The sequence below is a fragment of the Globicephala melas genome, chromosome 2 (assembly GCF_963455315.2).
Source record: "Globicephala melas chromosome 2, mGloMel1.2, whole genome shotgun sequence".
Taxonomy (NCBI): domain Eukaryota; kingdom Metazoa; phylum Chordata; class Mammalia; order Artiodactyla; family Delphinidae; genus Globicephala; species Globicephala melas.
The window spans coordinates 85124595-85141829 of record NC_083315.2 but is presented as its reverse complement, the minus strand read 5'-3'; the positions used below and the strand labels follow the sequence as shown (position 1 = coordinate 85141829).

Sequence of the window (17235 nt, the reverse complement as noted above, 5' to 3'; positions counted from 1 at the left end):
ACTATGAGTTGAATAAGAAACAAACCTATGAAGCTCCTTGTCAACTTTTTCCTGTCGCTGTCTTAGGAGTTTTATTTCTTCATTAATTAGGTGCTTTTCTCTATAAAGTCAAAGTTTGGAGTTAAATTTTAAAATAAAGCAGGCAATTCTCATTGAGAAAGAATAAATCAACAATTTGCTGCCTTCCACATATCAGTAAAGGTCCATTACAAAACAGTTCTTCAGCAACCCCTCCCAATGCACCACGTGGTATGAGGAATCCCCCAGCACACTGCCCCTTATAAACATGTGCCAAAGGCATCACCCATGTCAGCTGAGTACAGCCTGGACTCCACCTTGCTGTTCCCACATGGGCCCTCTTACAAGGTGCCCATCCCTGTTCTTCCCAGTGAAAATAGGAAATCTAAGGGCTCTGTGTGTGTGTCTGTGTGCGTGCATGCGCATGTGTGTATGTCAGTGGGAGGGGAATGGGGCCCCGGGGAAAGTAGAGGCTCAGACTTCTGTCCTGCCTGCTGGATAGGATAAGGCTGGCTGCTCTTCTGTTTACCTCTCTTTGATGTGTTTCCGGAACCGCATCAGGTACCCAAAGGGTAGGATGCCCATCCTTTCTCCCCTTTAAGGCAATAAGACAGCTAGGCAGTGACCTTGATATCACAGACAGAAGAATTGGACCCTGCCAATTTGTCCTCATAAAAATCGATGGACATCCTCATTAAGCCATTTCTCACTTCCTGGCACATAAGAATACCATAACTGGCCAAGAGTAATCATTTTAGTTAAGCACAAAAAACTTAAAATGTTTCCCCAAGAAAACGTTTCCGAAAAGAACTCCTTGCCTTGCTTTCCTCCATATCACCCCTGCTGCCACCCCAGCTACAAGGAACTCCTTCTATTACAGACAACCTTTCTGTTCTTCTTCCAGGGCTTATCTTTGTAAATGAACAATACTCCAATCTCTCTTCCTGGGAACTCTCTCCTGGTCTCTCCACGTTGGGGTGCATCCCCCCACCCAGACCACATGAAAAGCTCCCTTCCTTTTTTCAATCCCTGACATGTGCCGTGTCTCCATGGTTACAACATACATTCTTGACACCTACCTGAAAAGAATCTCCGAGTCTATAAGATGCTCAGAGGCGACTCTCCTCGTCAGTAAAATAAGAAGGTTAGTTGTAGATAATTTCTATGATTGCTTACAGCTCTAAAGAATTCTATGATTTTATATTTATCAATAGTATGGAGTCAACTTACATTCTAAAATCCTTTTGGTTGTTTGCAAATTGTCTTTTTGCCTCCTTTAGAATATCACAATAAGTTGGAGCAGGTGGCGTGATAGGCTTATGGTTAAGGAAAGATTTTCAACTAGGAAAACTTGAGAGAGGTTAACAGTATCCTTCACAGGGGGACTCAGGGAGCCATCTTGCCTGGGCTTCCCAGTCATGAAGGGTCTCAAGTATAAACACGAATATTATGTCTGGTGTTGCACTGAAAGGACCAAAAGGAGACAATACCCATCTGACTACTTTAAACTTATATCCCATTATCTGGACCACACCATCCATAGCGCACAAGGACTTAGTAGTTTCATAAGTCCCATAGTTACTATTTTCATGTTTTTTTGGTGTGCTTTACACTCAGCGATTTGTTAAATGTAAAATTTTAAATGTACATTTGGTAACTCTGTTTAGACATTTCTTCATTTCTATATATACTGAGAACTTCAAAGTCTCTTGACTTCTGAGAGGCTCTGGAGGTGACTGGCAGCATATGTTGGCTGCCTCAGTTAGCCCGACCTCTGCTAACTGCATGGAAGAGGATGATAGGCAGAAGATAAAAATGTTCTGCTAATGTGGCTGGGGCTCTTCTACTGTCTGTTTCTGGTACAGCCTGTGGCTGTGTCCCTAACACTGGTCTTAACCCATGTCTGTGTCTGGAAAGCAGATGCTTCCCTCTGAAGTGGCAACTGGTAAATGACTCAAGGAGGCAGCCCTCATCTTGTGTTAAGACCTTAGCCTCATTGGTAAACTAGGAGCTGTTAAACCTCTGCAGTCACCAAGATGCAGGAATGAGTCTGTCCCATGGTCCCACTCTCCAACCTGAACCACACTTCAGTATTACCTCCATCTTTCTATGAATGCAATTTGCTCATTTAAAACACATTTATGCTCCCTTCAAGGATGTCCTTGATACTCATTTTAATCTTAATTATCTGGTATAAGAATGTTAGGAAAAGCTCAGTAGATCTGGTCCCTGGGACAAGACCACATAGGCACTTAACCTTATGACCTTAATTTCCTGAGTATTATATCTCAGTTGAGATAACCAGAAGGAAAAATATGAATGGCTCCACAACAAAGATTCTAACAATAAACTTGAATAAAATTTATGTCTTTCCTATGACACTCTAAACTACACAGAAAGTATCTTCAATCACTTATAATTTGAATATTAAGGTCTTAGAATCAAGGCAAAGAACATTTGTTTTCTGTACACTCCAGATGACTTTCTCAGCAATGCCACGGTGATAAATTCTCTCTGCCAGCCATAGAACCTGTTTAAGAAGTTTCCTTAACAGCATCACTAAGTTTCTGGGAAGCAGTGTTGATAGCAGACCATACTCCATCCTACTAAGCACAGAGTTTGCGAGGGTCTGGATGATTATGTTATCCTGAATAGGATAGGAATTCTCTGAAATAGATTTTACAGAGAAGTCCGCTGCTCTTTATGATGCATTCCAAGTTTACTTTAACCCCTTCATCATAGCTAGGTTTTAGAGTATGGTTTTCCTTAAAGAAAGAGATAAGCCTGGAGGGGGATCAAGATGGCGGAGGGGAGAATGTGGAGCTCACCTTCCCCCACAAACACATCAAAAATACATCTACATGTGGAACATTTCTCACAGGAAACCAGCTGGAGACTGGCAGAAGATCTCCTATATAACCAAAGCTGCAAGAAAGATCTCCACATAACTGAGTAGGATGGAAAAAAAGGAATCAGGACAGGACTGGTGTCCCTGGGAGGGATCTATAAAGGAGAAAAGGTCTAGGTGGGCAGACCCTGGGGAGCCCCCTTGCCTGCTGGGAAATCGGCTGGGACAGATAGAGGGGCTGGAGAAGCCCAGACTCTACTTGTGAGGAGTGCGTGTGTGCTGGCTTGCTGACAATCAGGACAGAGAGAGACTGGCAGCTGGCTTGCCACACTACCCAATATCAGGTGTGCATTGGGCAGGGCTACAAATACGTGCAATGGCTAAGTGCTGAATCTCTGGCAGACAGACCCTGGGAGAGGACTCGATCTAGCTTAGTGGAGATAGCTCGGAGGGCCTGGGGTATAGTCTGGGCCAGACTGCAGAACACTTTGTCATTGCTTTCATGGCAGGGGTGAGTCCAGCTGTGGCAGATTTTGTCAGCACCTGCAAAGGGTGATGCCACAGAGATGCTCAGGGAGTGCTGAGTCTCAGATGGAGAGCCCCTGGGTAGAAGTATGCAGTGGTTGGTTTCCCAAAGGGAGTTCACTGGCTCTGCCCACCCCACACTGCAACTTGGAGCAGCATCTGGCACGGACAGGTCCTGGGAGAGGTCTGGCACAGAGGCAGCCTAGTTCTCAGGCAGCAGCACAACCACCTTGATTCCTGCAGCCACAAAGCTCCAGCCCCCAGCACCAGCCCATTCCACACCACAGCCTAGCACTAGGTCTGGGATGAACACAACAGGAAAAGAGATGTGGCATTTGGCTGCTTCTAGACAGAACTGCAGATGTCTGCATGGGTAGCGCATAGATTCGCTGTAACGATACGGGCCTCAGTTGCTTCAACAGTCACCTCCTTTGGAGCAGGTCATGCACTCAAGGTCAAAGGAGACTGAGTGAACCTGACCCTCAGGGCTTTTACTCTGACAACTGGGGAGCAGACACCACCGCTGATAGGGCTGTAACAGCCACAGAGCAAGGAGGAGGTCCCACCCAGAGTGCAGGCTCTGGACACCACACCAGTTACTCCCCTATCAAGGGGATAACAACTAGCACACTCTGAGGAAAGATGTGGCTGGTACCCATACTGAAACCAGCCCTCGCACCAGAATATTGGATTCACAGTCTACACAGGGATGCTTCCAAATAAAAATATCCCTTCAAGACCACAGTAGATAACTGTTTCTCCTAAATTCATAGAGACAGAGAAAGTTAAGTAAAATGAAAAAGCAGAGAAACTACTCCAAATTAAAATAAAAGAAATCCCCCGAACAAATAATGAAACAGACCTCACCAGTCTACTATACCCTGAGTTCAAAAAGGAGGTGATAAAAATGCTAAAGGAATGAAAAGATTGATAGAAATGCAGATCACTGTAGTAAGAAACTAGAAAATATCAAATCAAAATTAGACAACTTAGTGAGATAAAAACCAATCTAGAAGCAATGAATAGACTAAATAACACAGAAGAATGAATATGTGATCTGGAGGACATACTAATGGAAATCACCCAATCAGAAGAGCAGACAGAAAGACAAATGAAAAAAATGAAAGCAGCATACAAAATCTATAGGATAATATAAAGCATGCCAAACTATGCATAAGCTGGGTTCCAGAAGGAAAAGAGAGAGAAAAGGGGATTGAAAGTGTATTTGGAGAAATTATTGCTGAAAACTTCCCAAACCTAAAGGAAACAGATATCCAAGTACAAGAAGCACAGAGGATCCCAAACAAGATGAACTCAAACAGATCCACACCAACACATATAATTAAAACGGCAAAAGTTAAAGATAAAGAGAGGATTCTAAAAGCAAGAGAAAACGAAGAGTCAGTTACGTGAGAACCCCCATAAGGCTATCAGCTGATTTCTCTGCAGAAACTTTGCAGGTCAGGAGGGAGTGGCATGATATATTCAAAGTCCTGAAAGGGAAAACCTGCAACTCTACCCAGCGAGATTATCATTTAGAATAGAAGGAGAGATAAAGAATTTCTCAGACAAGCAAAACCCAAAAGAATTCAGCAATACTAAACCTATCCTAGAAGATATATTGAAGGGTCTTCTCTAAACAGAAGAGAAACAAGAATCTATAGGAAAGGGACAGTCACAATAGAAAAGGCAAATACATAAAAGGATTGAAGATCACTTAAGCCAGTACATAGATGAAAAAACAATCAAAAATTTTTTGTGAAAGTGATTATGATGACAATTAGCAGCAAAAGAATAAGATGTAAAATAGGACATCAAAATCAAAGAATGTGGAGGAGTGAACTATAAAAATGTGAATTGTTTAGAGTGTTTAAGCTTGTATGACTATCAGTTTAAAGCAAATAGATATAGTTAGGGGTCAACATACTTGAAAACCAGGGTAACCACAGATCAAGAACATACCATAGGTTCACAAGTACCAAAAAGAAAGGAACTCAAGCATAATACAAAAGAACCATCAAAGCACAAAAGGAAAAACAAAAAGAAGAAACAAAGAACTACAATACTGACAGGAAAACAAGGTTTAAAATGGCAATAAGTACATACCTATCAATAATTACTTTAAATGTCAATGGAACAAATGCTCTGATCAAAAGACACAGAGCAGCAGATTGGATAAGAAAACAAGAACCTACAATATGTCACTTACAAGAGACTCACTTCAAGGTGAAAGACACACACAGACTGAAAGTGAGAAGATGGAAAAAGATATTTCATGCAAATGGAAATGACAAGAAAGCAGGGGTAGCAATACTCATATATCAGACAAAATAGACTTTAAAACAAAGTCCATAAGGAGGGACAAAGAAGTACATTATATTATGAAAAAGGGACCAATACAAGAAGAGGATATTACACTCATTAATGTGCATGCACTCAATATAGGAACACTGAAAGATATAAAACAAATACTAACAGACAGAGAGGGAGAACTTGACAGGAATACAACAGTAGGAGTCTTTAAAACCCCACTGACATTAATGGACAGATATTCTAGACAGAAAACCAATAAGGCAACAGAGGTCCTAAATGATACAATAGACAAGGTGAACTTATTTGATACCTACAGGACCCTACATCCAAAATACCCAGAATACACATTCTTTCCAAGTGTGCATGGAACATTCTCTAGGATAGACCACATATTAAGTCACAAAACAAGCCTCAACAAATTTAAGAGGCTAGAAATTATTTCAAGTATATTTTCTAACCACAATGGTATGAAACTAGAAATCAACCACAAAAAGAAAAATGGGAAAAGAACACATGGAGACTAAACAAGATGCTATAACAAACCAATGGGTCAATAATGAAATCAGAAAATACTTCAAGACAATTGACAATAAAAACACAACTTTACAAAAACTATGGGATGTAGCAAAAGCAGTTCTAAAAGGGAGGTTCATAGTAATACAGGCCTTCCTCAAGGAACAAGAAAAATCTCAAACAACCTAACCTACCACTTAAAAAAATCAGAAAAAGAAGAACAAAACTCAAAGTCAGCATAAGGAAGGAAATAATAAAGATCAGAGGGAAAATAAATTAAGTAGAGAACAGAATAGCAACTGAAAGCATCAATGAAACCAAGAGCTGTTTTTTGGAAAAGAAACAAAATCGACAAACCTCTAGCCAGGCTCACCAAGAAGAAAAGAAAGAGGACCCAAATAAACAAAATAAGAAATGAAAGTGGAGAAATAACAATGGATACTGCAGAAGTACAAAAAATCATAAGAGAATACTATGAACAATTATATGCCAATAAACTGGAAACCTAGAAATGGACAAGTTTTTAAAAATGGCCTGCCAAAACTGAGTCAAGAAGAAACAGATGATTTGAGCAGACTGATCACTAGATGTAAAACAGAGTCTGCAATAATAATAATAATAAACTCCCTGCAAACAAAAATCCAGAACCAGATGGCTTCACTAAGGAATTCTACCAAACATACAAAGAACCTATAACTATCCTTCTCAAAATATTCAAAAAAAAAAAAAAAATACTGAAGAGGAAGGAACCCTCTCAAATTCATTCTGTGAAGCCATCACCCTGATACCAAACCAGACAAAGACACTACCAGAAAAGAAAGTTACAGGCCAATATCTTTGATGAATATAGATGCAAAAATCCTCAAGAAAATATTAGGAAATGGAACCCAACAATACATAAAAAGACCTACATCATGATCAAGTTGGATTTATCCCAGGGTCATAAGGATGGTTCAACATACACAAATAAATCAATGTGATATACCACATTAAGAAAAGGAAAGGCAAAAAACACATGATAATCTCAAGAGACACAGAAAAAGCATTTGACCAAAGTCAACACCCATTCATGATAAAAACTCTCACCAAAATGGGTATAGAGAGAACGTATCTCAACATAATAAAGGCATTTATGACAAACCCACAGCCAACCTAATACTCAATGGTGAAAAGCTGAAGGCCTTCCTGCTAAATTCAGGAGCAAGACAAGGATGCCCACCCTCTCCACTGCTATTCAACATCATATTGGAAGCTGTAGCCACAGCAATCAAGTAAGAAAAAGAAATAAAAAGTATCCAAATTGCAAGGGAAGAGGTAAAACTGTCACCATTTGCAAATGACAAGATACTCTATATAGAGAAATCTAAAGTATCCACACAAAAAGTATTAGACCTAATACATAAATTCAGCAAGGTAGCAGAACACAAGATAAATATACAGAAATCTGTTGCATTTCTTTACACTACAATGAAGTATCAGAAGGAGAAAGTAAAAAAAAATTCCATTTAAAATTGTATCCAAAAAAAGTAACTAGGAATAAGCTTAACCAAGAAGGTGGAAGAACTATTTGCTAAAAACTATAAAACAGTAACAAAAGGAATTGAAGATGATTCAAAGAAATGGAAAGATATCCTATGCTCTTGGATTAGAAAAATTAATATTATCAAATTGGTCATACTGCCTGAAGCAATCTATAAATTTAATGCAACCCCTATCAAAATACTCATGACATTTTTCACAAAACTAGAACAAATAATCCTAAAATTTATATGGAACCACAAAAGACTTAGAATTGCCAAAGCAATCCTGAGGAAAAAGAACAAAGCTAGAGGCACAACCCTTCCAGACTTTAGACAATACTACAAAGCTACAGTAATCAGAACATCATGGTATCGGCAAAAAATGAGATATATGGGTCAATGGAACAGACCTATAGAGCTCAGAAATAAACCACACACATACAGTCAATTAATCTACTTAGAGTATACAATGGAGTAAATACAGTCTCGTCAACAACTGGTGCTGGGAAAGCTAGACAGCTACATATAAATCAATGAAATACAACAGTCCCTCACACCATATACAAAAATAAACTCAAAATTGTTAAATGATCTAAATATAAGACATGACACCATAAAACAGAAGAGAACACAGGCAAAACATTCTTGGACATAAGTTGCGGCAATATTTTCTTAAATCAGTTTCTGAAGGCAAAAGAAATAAAAGCAAAAATGAACAAATGGGACCTAATCAAACTTAAAAACTTGCACAGCAAAGGAAACCATCAACAAAACAAAAAGACAACCTATTGAATGGGAGAAAATATTTTCAAATGATGCAACCAACAAGGGGTTAATATCTAAAATATACAAGCAGCTCATACAACTCAATATCGAAAAAACAAAGCACCCAATCAAAAAATAGGCAGAAAACCTAAACAGACGTTTCTCCAAAGAAGACATACAGATGACCAACAGGCACATGAAAAGATGCTCAACATCACTAATTATCAGAGAAAAGCAAATCAAAACCACAATGAGGTATCACCTCACACCAGTCAGAATGGCTGTCATCAAAGTCTACAAATAGGGACATCACTGGTGGCACAGTGGTTAAGAATCTGCCTGCCAATGCAGGGGACATGGGTTCAAGCCCTGGTCCAGGAAGATCCCACATGCTGCGGAGCTACTAAGCCCATGCGCCACAACTACTGAGCCTGTGCTTAGAGTCCCTGAGCCACAACTACTGAGCCCATGCATTGCAATTACTGAAGCCCACGTGCCTAGAGCCTGTGCTCCACAACAAGAGAAGCCACCACAATGAGAAGCCTGTGCACCACAATGAAGAGTAGCCCCTGCTCACTGCAACTAGAGAAAGCCCGCATGCAGCAACAAAGACCCAACTCAGCCAAAAAAAAAAAAAAAAAAAAAGGCTTTATTAAAAAAAGTCTAGGGCTTCCCTGGTGGTGCAGTGGTTGAGAGTCCGCCTGCCGATGCAGGGGACACAGGTTCATGCCCCGGTCCGGGAGGATCCCACATGCCGCAGAGCGGCTGAGCCCGTGAGCCATGGCCGCTGAGCCTGTGCGTCCAGAGCCTGTGCTCCACAACGGGAGAGGCCACAAAAGTGAGAGGCCCGCATACCGCAAAAAAAAAAAAATGTCTACAAATAATAAATGCTGGAGAGGGTGTGGAAAAAAGGGAACCCTCCTACACTGTTGGTGGGAATGTAAATTGGTGCAGCCACTGTGGAAGACAGTATGGAGATTCCTTAGAAAGCTAAAAATAGAACTACCACATGACCCAGCAATCCCACTCCTGGCCATACATCTTGAAACAATGAAAACTCTAATTCGAAAAGATACACACATCCCTCTGTTCATAGCAGCACTATGTACAATAGCCAAGACATGGAACCAACCCAAATGTCAATAGGCTCGAGAAGAAGTGGTATATATATGTGTGTGTGTGTATATAAATATATATATTTGAAGGATCAAATATATATATATATATATATATATATATAATAGAGTATTACTCAGCATTATAAAAAGGAATGAAATATTGCCATTTGTAGCAACATGGATGGACCTAGATAATATACTACGTGAAGTAAGTCAGACAAAGACAAATATATGATATCACTTATATGTGGAATCTAAAAAGTAATACAAATGAATGTATGTATTAAACAGAAACAGACTCAGAGACATAGAAAACAAACTTACGGTTACCAAAGGGGAAAGGGAGTGGGGGAGTTATAAAATAGGAGTATGGGAGATTAACAGATACATACTACTATACATAAAATAGATAAGCAACAAGGATTTACTATATAGCATAGGGAAATATATTCATGATCTTGTAATAAGCTACAATGAAAAATAATCTGAAATATATATATATATAATAATATATAATAATGGAATTACTTTGCTGTACACCTGAAACTAACACAATATCGTAAATCAACTACACTTCAATAAAAAAAGACATAAGCCTGACTTTCATGTCACAATGGTATATGTTTCTTAAACTTATAATTTAATGAAAAGTTTATGTGCATCATGTAGGTGAAAATCACATCAGTGCAGTGATAGCATCCGGCCTTCCCACGAGGCAGACCAGTAGTGACAACTGCATGTACCCATGAGCAATGAGAATGCTCTCATTATTGGCTTCAAGGACACATTCAGGAAATAGCCCTCTTCGGGGCCAGCATGAAGCAAAATTGGGAAGTCAACAGAATGTGTGTCTTTGGTGTCTTTCACTCATCTCTCTCGATGCTCTTCTTTTAGTACCCTCTTAGTTCTTCATTGCTCCTTGGCTGGCATTAACAGGTCACATTTCCCACAGATTATAAAGTGCCATGCTGGAGATTCAGCTCTAGTTCTTGCACTATGGTCAGCACTTGCCATCTAGGGCCATGGTAGCCCAGGTAGTTGACAGGGTTGGCCCTCCTTTTCCTTATCTGTAAAGTATGAAGGTTGAGCTTCATGTTTTTGTAGCTCTCATCCTGTTAAGATTTTCTATCAGAAAATTTTCTACCTCTATTAGAGGTAGAAAATGAGCCAATTTAAGTTCCAACCCATCACTGGGGTAATGGCAAAAGGCTTGGAGAGAGTGGGGTGGAATTTGAGATTTTGCAAAGGAATATAGGAGAGAATCTGTTTAATATTTAGATATGGGGGCTGCATAAGAGATAGGGAGAAGGAAGGATCAATTATGGCAAGGATAATGATGGAATCACTTTATAGAAACTGGGAAGTTTGTCAATTTGAAGGTTGTATTACAGGGGATGAGAAGGTATTTTAAAAATGGGCATGAGACTAGATAGCGGAACTCAGCATCAGCTGTTTAATTTGGGGGCGCTTAGAAAAAGAAATGACAGGAATCAAGATGGCAGAGAAGAAGGACATGCTCTCACTCCCTCTTGTGAGAATACCAGAATCACAACTAGCTGGTGGACAATCATAGACAGGAAGACATTGGAACTCACCAAAAAAGATAGGCCACATCCAAAGACAAAGGAGAGGTCACAATGAGACAGTAGGAGGGGCGCAATCACAATAAAATCAAATCCTATAACTGCTGGGTGGGTGACTCACAAACCGGAGAACACTTATACCACAGAATTCCACCCACTGGAGTGAAGGTTCTGAGCCCCATGTCAGATTCCCAACCTGGGGTCTGGCAACAGGAAGAGGAATTCCTAGAGAATCAGACTTTGAAGGTGAGTGGGATTTGACGGCAGGACTTCAAAAAGACTGTGGGAAACAGAGACTCCACGCTTGGAGGGCACACACAAAGTACTGTGTGCATCGGGACCCAGGGGAAGGAGCAGTGACCCCGGGGGAGACTGAACCAGACCCACCAGCTAGTGTGGGAGGGTCTCCTGCAGAGTTGGGTGGTGGCTGTGGCTCACCGTGGGGACAAGGACACTGGCAGCAGAAGTTCTGGGAAGTACTCCTTGGCGTGAGCTCTCCCAGGGTCCACCATTAGCCCACCAAAGAGCCCAGGTAGGCTCCAGTGTTGGCTTGCCTCAGGCCAAACAAACAACAGGGAGGGAACCCAGCCCCACCCATCAACAGTCAAGTGGATTAAAGTTCTACTGAGCTCTGCCCACCAGAGCAACAGTCAGCTCTACCCACCACCAGTCCCTCCCATTAGGAAACTTGCACAAGCCTCTGAGATAGCCTCATCCACTAGACGGCAGACAGCAGAAGCAAGAAGAACTACAATCCTGCAGCCAGTGGAGCAAAAACCACATTCAGAGAAAGATAGACAAGATGAAAAGGCAGAGGGCTATGTAGCAGATGAAGGTACAAGATAAAACCCCAGAAAAACAACTAAATGAAGTAAACAACTAAGATAGTCAACCTTCCAGAAAAAGAATTCAGAATAATGATAGTGAGGATGATCCAGGACCTTGGAAAAAGAATAGAGGCAAAGATCTAGAAAATGCAAGAAATGTTTAATAAAGACCTAGAAGAATTAAAGAACAAACAAACAGAGGTGAACAATACAATAACTGAAATGAAAACTACACTAGAAGGAATCAATAGCAGAATAACTGAGGCAGAAGAACGGATAAGTGACCTGGAAGGCAGAATGGTGGAATTCACTGCTGTGGAACAGAATAAAGGAAAAAAAATGAAAAGAAATGAAGACAGCCTAAGAGACCACTGGGACAACATTAAACACACCAACAATCACATTATAAGGGTCCCAGAAGGAGAAGAGAGAGACAAAGGACCCGAGAAAATATTTGAAGAGATTATAGTCAAAAACTTCCTTAACACGGGAAAGGAAATAGCCACCCAAGTTCAGGAAGCGCAGAGAGTCCCATACAGGATAAACGCAAGGAGAAACACATCAAGACACATAGTAATCAAACTGGCAAAAATTGAAGACAAAGAAAAATTATTGAAAGCAGCAAGGGAAAAACAACAAATAACATACAAGGGAACTCCCATAAGGTTAACAGCAGATCTCTCAGTGAACTCTACAAACCAGAAGGGAGTGGCATGATATAATTAAAGTGATGAAAAGGAAGAACCTACAACCTAGATTACTCTACCAGGCAAGGATCTCATTCAGATTCAGTGGAGAAATCAAAAGCTATATAGACAAGCAAAAGCTGAGAGAATTCATCACTACCAAACCAGCTCTACAGCAAATGCTAGAGGAACTTCTCTAAGTGGGAAACACAAGAGAAGAAAAGGACCTACAAAAACAAACCCCAAACAATTCAGAAAATGGTCATAGTAACATACATATCGATAATTACCTTAAACGTGAATGGATTAAATGCTCCAACCAAAAGACACAGGCTTGCTCAATGGATACAAAACAAGACCCATATATATACTGTCTACAACAGACCCACTTCAGACCTAGGGACACATACAGACTGAAAGTGAGGGGATGGAAAAAGATATTCCATGCAAATGGAAATCAAAAGAAAGCTGGAGTAGCAATACTCATATCAGATAAAATAGACTTAAAATAAAGAATGTTACAAGAGATAAGGAAGGACACTCCGTAATGATCAAGGGATCAATCCAAGAAAAAGATATAACGATTATAAATATATATGCACCCAACATAGAAGCACCTCAACACATAAGGCAACTGCTAACAGCTTTAAAAGAGGAAATTGACAGTAACACAAAAATACTGGGGAACTTTAACACCTCATTTACACCAATGGACAGATCATCCAAAATGAAAATAAATAAGAAAACACAAACTTTAAATGACACAATAGACCAGATAGATTTAATTGATATTTATAGGACATTCCATCTAGAAACAGCAGATTACACTTTCTTCTCAAGTCCGCACAGATATTTTCCAGGATAGATCATATCTTGTGTCACAAATCAAGACACGGTAAATTTAAGAAAATTGAAATCATATCAAGCATCTTTTCTGACCACAATGCTATGAGATTAGAAATGAATTACAGGGAAAAAATGTAAAAAACACATGGCGACTAAACAATATGTTATTAAATAACCAATTGATCACTGAAGAAATCAAAGAGGAAATCAAAAAATACCTAGACCAAATGACAATGAAAAAACGATGATCCAAAACCTACAGGATGCAGCAAAAGCAATTCTAAGAGGGAAGTTTATAGCTATACAAGCCTACTTCAAGAAACAAGAAAAATCTCAAATAAATAATCTAACCTTACACCTAAAGGAAATAGAGAAAGAAGAACAAACAAAACCCAAAGTTAGCAGAAGGAAGGAAATCATAAAGACCAGAGAAGAAATAAATGAAATAGAAACAAAGCAAACTATAGCAAAGATCAATAAAACTAAAAGCTGGTTCTTTGAGAAGATAAACAAAATTGATAAACCATTAGCCAGACTCATCAAGAAAAAGAGGGAGAGGACTCAAATCATTAAAATTAGAAATGAAAACGGAGAAGTAACAACAGAAATATAAAGCATCCTAAGAGACTACTACCATCAACTCTAGGCCAATAAAATGGACAACCTGAAAGAAATGGACAAATTCTTAGAAAGGTATAACCTTCCAAGACTGAACCAGGAAGAAATAGAAAATAAGAACAGACCAATCACAAATAATGAAATTGTAACTGTGATTAAAAATCTTCCAACAAACAGAAGTCCAGGACCAGATGTGTTCACAGGTGAATTCTATCAGACATTCAGAGAAGAGCTAACACCCATCCTTCTCAAACTCTTCCAAAAACTTGCGGAGGAAGGAACACTCCCAAACTCATTCTATGAGGCCACCATCACTCTGATACCAAAACCAGACAAAGATACTACAAAAAAGAAAATTACAGACCAATATCACTGATGAATATAGATGCAAAAATCCTCAACAAAATACTAGCAAACAGAATCCAACAACACATTAAAAGGATCATACACCATGATCAAATGGGATTTATCCCAGGGATGCAAGGGTTCTTCAATATAGGCAAATCAATCAATGTGATAAACCATATTAACAAATTGAAGAATAAAACCCATATGATCATCTCAATAGATGCAGAAAAAGCTTTTGACAAAATCCAACACCCATTTATGATAAAAACTCTCCAGAAAGGGGGCACAGAGGGAACTTACCTCAACATAATAAAGGCCATATATGACAAACCCACAGCAAACATAATTCTCAATGGTGAAAAACTGAAAGCATTTCCTCTAACATCAGGAACAAGACAATAATGTCCACTCTCACACTATTATTCAACATAGTTTTGGAAGTCCTAGCCACGGCAATCAGAGAAGAGAAAGAAATAAAAGCAATACAAATTGGAAAAGAAGAAGTAAAACTGTCACTGTTTGCAGATGACATGATACTATACATAGAGAATCCTAAAAATGCCACCAGAAAACTACTAGAGCTAATCAATGAATTTGGTAAATTTGCAGGATATAAAATTAATACACAGAAATCTCTTGCATTCCTATACACTAATGATGAAAAATCTGAAAGAGAAATTAAGGAAACACTCCCATTTACCACTGCAACAAAAAGAATAAAATACCTATGAATAAACCTACCTAGGGAGACAAAAGACCTGTATGCAGAAAACTATAAGACACTGATGAAAGAAATTAAAGATGATACCAACAGATGGAGAGATATACCATGTTGCTGGATTGGAAGAATCAATATTGTGAAAAAGACTATACTACCCAAAGCAATCTACAGATTCAATGCAATCCCTATCAAATTACCAATGGCATTTTTTTTACAGAACTAGAACAAAAAATCTTAAAATTTGTATGGAGACACAAAAGACCCCGAATAGCCAAAGCAGTCTTGAGGGGAAAAAAATGGAGTTGGAGGAATTAGACTCTCTGACTTCAGACTATACTACAAAGCTACAGTAATCAAGACAATATGGTACTAGCAAAAAACAGAAACATAGATCAATGGAACAAGATAGAAAGCCCAGAGATAAACCCACGCACCTATGGCCAACTAATCTATGACAAAGGAGGCAAGGATATACAATGGAGAAAAGACAGTCTCTTCAATAAGTGGTGCTGGGAAAACTGGACAGCTACATGTAAAAGAATGAAATTAGAACACTGCCTAACACCATACGCAAAAATAAACTCAAAATTGATTAGAGACCTAAATGTAAGACCAGATACTATAAAACTCTTCGAGGAAAACATAGGAAGAACACTCTGACATAAATCAGAGCAAGATCTTTTTTGATCCACCTCCTACAGTAATGGAAATAAAAATAAACAAATGGCACCTAATGAAACTTCAAAGCTTTTGTACAGCAAAGGAAACCATAAACAAGACAAAAAGACAACCCTCAGAATGGGAGAAAATATTTGCAAATGAATCAACGGACAAAGGGTTAATCTCCAAAATATATAAACAGCTCATGCAGCTCAATATTAAAAAAACAAACAACCCAATCCAAAAATGGGCAGAAGACATAAATAGACATTTCTCCAAAGAAGACATACAGATGGCCAAGAAACACATGAAAAGCTGCTCAATATCACTAATTATTAGTGAAATGCAAATCAAAACTTCACTGAGGTATCACCTCACACCAGTTAAAATGGGTATCATCAAAAAATCTACAAACAATAAATGCTGGAGAGGGTGTGGAGAAAAGGGAACCCTCTTGTACTGTTGGTGGGAATGTAAGTTGATACAGCCACTATGGAGAACAGTATGGAGGTTCCTTAAAAAACTAAAAGTAGAATTACCATATGACCCAGCAATCCCACCACTGAGCATATACCCAGAGAAAACCATAATTCAAAAAGACACATGCACCCCAATGTTCATTGCAGCACTCTTTACAACAGCCAGGTCATGGAAGCAACCTAAATGCCCACTGACAGACAAATAGATAAAGAAGATGTGGTACATATATACAGTGGGATATTACGCAGCCATGAAAAGGAACGAAATTGGGTCCTTTGTAGAGACGTGGATGGATCTAGAGACTGTCATACAGAGTGAAGTAAGTCAGAAAGAGAAAAACAAATATCGTATATTAACACATATATGTGGAACCTAGAAAAATGGTACAGATGAACCGGTTTGCAGGGTAGAAATTGAGACACAGATGTAGAGAAAAATGTATGGACACCAAGTGGGTAAAGTGGCGGGGGGTGGGGTGGTGGCGGTGTCATGAATTGGGCAATTGGGATTGACATGTATACACTGATGTGTATAAAATTGATGACTAATAAGAACTTGCTGTATAAAAAAATAACTACAACAAAATTGAAAAATTAAAAAAAAAAAAAAGGGCATGTTCTTACCATACGACCCAGCAATCCACTACTGGGCATATACCCTGAGAAAACCATAAATCAAAAAGACTCATGTACCACAATGTTCACTGCAGCTCTATTTACAATAGCCAGGACATGGAAGCAACCTAAGTGTCCATTGACAGATGAATGGATAAAGAAGATGTGGCACATATATACAATGGAATATTAGCCATAAAAAGAAATGAAATTGAGTTATTTGTAGTGAGGT

General features: G+C 39.1%; 1 protein-coding gene across 1 annotated transcript in view; it reads right to left on the bottom strand.

The window, feature by feature from the left end:
• The window catches only part of FAM227B (family with sequence similarity 227 member B), a 259682-nt gene that overhangs the window by 6823 nt on the left and 235624 nt on the right, over positions 1-17235 (bottom strand). Inside the window, exon 13 of the mRNA XM_060294279.1 lies at positions 1249-1326. Within this exon, the coding sequence (XP_060150262.1) occupies positions 1249-1326 (78 nt within the window). The remainder of the gene's footprint in view (positions 1-1248; positions 1327-17235) is intronic.